This window comes from Tupaia chinensis, unplaced genomic scaffold (assembly GCF_000334495.1).
Source record: "Tupaia chinensis unplaced genomic scaffold, TupChi_1.0 Scaffold000610_1, whole genome shotgun sequence".
NCBI classification, from domain to species: Eukaryota; Metazoa; Chordata; class Mammalia; order Scandentia; family Tupaiidae; genus Tupaia; species Tupaia belangeri.
Window position 1 is genome coordinate 3,397,399 of NW_006160129.1, and position 2,400 is coordinate 3,399,798.

Here is a 2,400-nt window from a genome sequence, read left to right on the forward strand (position 1 = left end):
CTTCCCTTCCCCCGCACTATCGATGAGGAACCTCTCTGCACGTGGCGGGTACCTTTCTCCTCCACAGCCATCTCGTCTGGAGACCAAACACAGTTTCTTTCTCCTTCCCTCACTGCTCCATTTCCCAAGTGTTCCACCTGAATGGATGCATGTCCCTGACCCACTCTGATTCTCTCACGTTTTCTTTAACTCGAGTCACCCCGAACCAGCTCAGTGTGCTAATAATACTCCGGAATAAAAGATACTGCAATTTGGGGCCGGAACATTATTACAACTATTGTGCTGGCTTCAACATGGGGAAGCTGCTCATGCAATGGGAAGGAGAGAGAGTGGAGAGGAGAGACGGGGCAGGAGACATTTAAACAGCAGTTCTAGCTCATTAAGAAATCCATTCAGGGCTCTATTTTTGGAAGGTTTTTTCCCCCTCTCCCATTTTAATCGGAGCCTCCAACTCTCTCCTGCGGCACAGACGGTAACGGTAACGGCAAGGAGGCAGGGGCCTCATTCACATGCTGCTCCTTTGAATCCTCATCAATGAGCCAATCCCGGCAAATCTGTTCAGATGTCTGCTGGGATTCCCGGGGCTCTCGGAAAATGGGAGTGGGATAGGTGGATCACGCATGCAGCCTTTGCAGCCTTCACAGCCAGCAGGGATGGCTTTGTTCCAAGCTGGGGACTGTCTCCCCAGTGGTGGGAGGGGCTGTCTGAGAGCCACGCTCCCTCCCTCTCCCTTCCTGACAACTGCACCTCAAGTCCCATCTGGTTCAGTCTTCATCCCCAAGCTGTCTCGCCTCCATTCTTGGGGTGCCCTGCCCACCACCCCAACACTCAGCTTTATCTCATTTCTCATTCACTCCTCTCCTTCCTCTCCCCTTTCTTGGAGAAAAATGCCTGGTGGAAGATCACAGCTCTCTCCAGGGAAGCCTGAGGGTGAGCTCCCTAAGCTGGGAGAGACAGCAGGTAGCCAGTGGAGGGACAGAGGGACAGCCAGGCTGGGGAGAGGGGCGCAGGACCCATGTGAGCCAGCCCCGTGAGCACTCACACTGGGTTCATGCCTGTGTGACTTGACCCCTTTGATACTCTGGACAACTCCGCCATCCCTGCTTTTGTAGGTTCTATTACTATTCCCAGGCTTTCAGACAAAGAAATGTAAATTCCGTATGAGTAGGGCCCTGCCTGCCCCACCCCTCACCCTGCTGGTCAGAGGCAGAGTAGGGTCCCACCTGGGAGGGGGGGCAGGGGCTTCACCCTGCTGGTCAGAGGCAGAGTTGGGCTCTGATATGGAGCTGTCTTTTCAACTCCAAGCTTGCTCTCTCCAAGGGCAACAGTTCCTATTGGGAGAGGCCGTCTGAGCCTGGAGGGGACTTCCATGTTCCTTGGACAAACGCCCTACAACCTAGGCCCTGCTGGTCTCACATTATAAGGTACTGGCCACACTGGTCCTTGAGCTTAGACGAGGGGGCAAAGGTGACTTCAGAACCCAAAGAACGCTTTCTAAGCTGCTTGGAAATGTGTGAACTGTCAATTCTCCATGCTGGGAGGCTGATGAGGTCCCCTAGGCTGGCAGCCCTGGGGGAGGGGCCTTGGGCTCACAACTCAGTACACTGGCCTGGAAGCACACCAGGGTACTAGCTTGGGTGTTGCCCAGGTGGCCCCTAATCCAGATGCCCTGGTGTGGTGTGACAGCCAGTCGGGGTGAGGGCACAGAGGAGTGTGGAGCAGACACACCTAGAGAGGTGGCTTTGTGGCATCACACTGTCCCTTCTGCTGGGCCGGGGTGCCCAGGACCAAAGCCCACCTGCTGGAGCCCCGGGGAAGCAGCGAGGTTGGCTCACCAGGGTCTTATAGTCAATCTGTTGGCGGATGAGCTTGTCCTCACTCAGAGAGTAGCGGGCCTCGCCCGTGATGGCGTCGATGGGGCCCTTCTCCATCTGCTGCTTGATGGCACAGAACAGGGAGAAGAGGGGCTCCCCAGCACACTCCTGGACGAGAGAAGACACAGGTGGGCAGGGCACCTGGGTTGCAGGTGCAGAGCCAGGCCCAAGCTCCAGCTTCTTCAAGGGGCTGCTTTCCATCCTCCTTGCGGGCCTCCCTGGGCCCCCACCTGCTTCTTGGTTTTGCAATCCCCTCTTCTTCCCTCTCGGTCTCCTATCCCCCTCTCTGCTCCTTCTCCCCATCCTGCCCCACCCCGCTCTCTCTGAGATGCGTGGAAGGCAGAGGTCAGTCCTCTGTGGCATGAACTCCTTAGAAAATAAGTTAATCACTGGAAGCCGACCAGCTCTCCTTTTCCCAGGCACATCGTTGGCTTATCTGCCACAACACGCAGCTCTGCACTGCTGGGACCCTTATCAGCCTCGGGAAGTCTGGGGCTGGGAGACGGAAAGAGAAAGCAGGGAAAGA

General features: G+C 56.3%; 1 protein-coding gene across 1 annotated transcript in view; it reads right to left on the bottom strand.

Annotated features, from left to right (window-relative positions):
- The window catches only part of LOC102467684 (plexin-A4), a gene marked incomplete at its 5' end in the record, with an annotated part of 128,583 nt that overhangs the window by 39,892 nt on the left and 86,291 nt on the right, over positions 1-2,400 (bottom strand). The window contains one exon of the mRNA XM_006158849.2: positions 1,836-1,982. Coding sequence (XP_006158911.1) covers positions 1,836-1,982 — 147 coding nt within the window. The remainder of the gene's footprint in view (positions 1-1,835; positions 1,983-2,400) is intronic.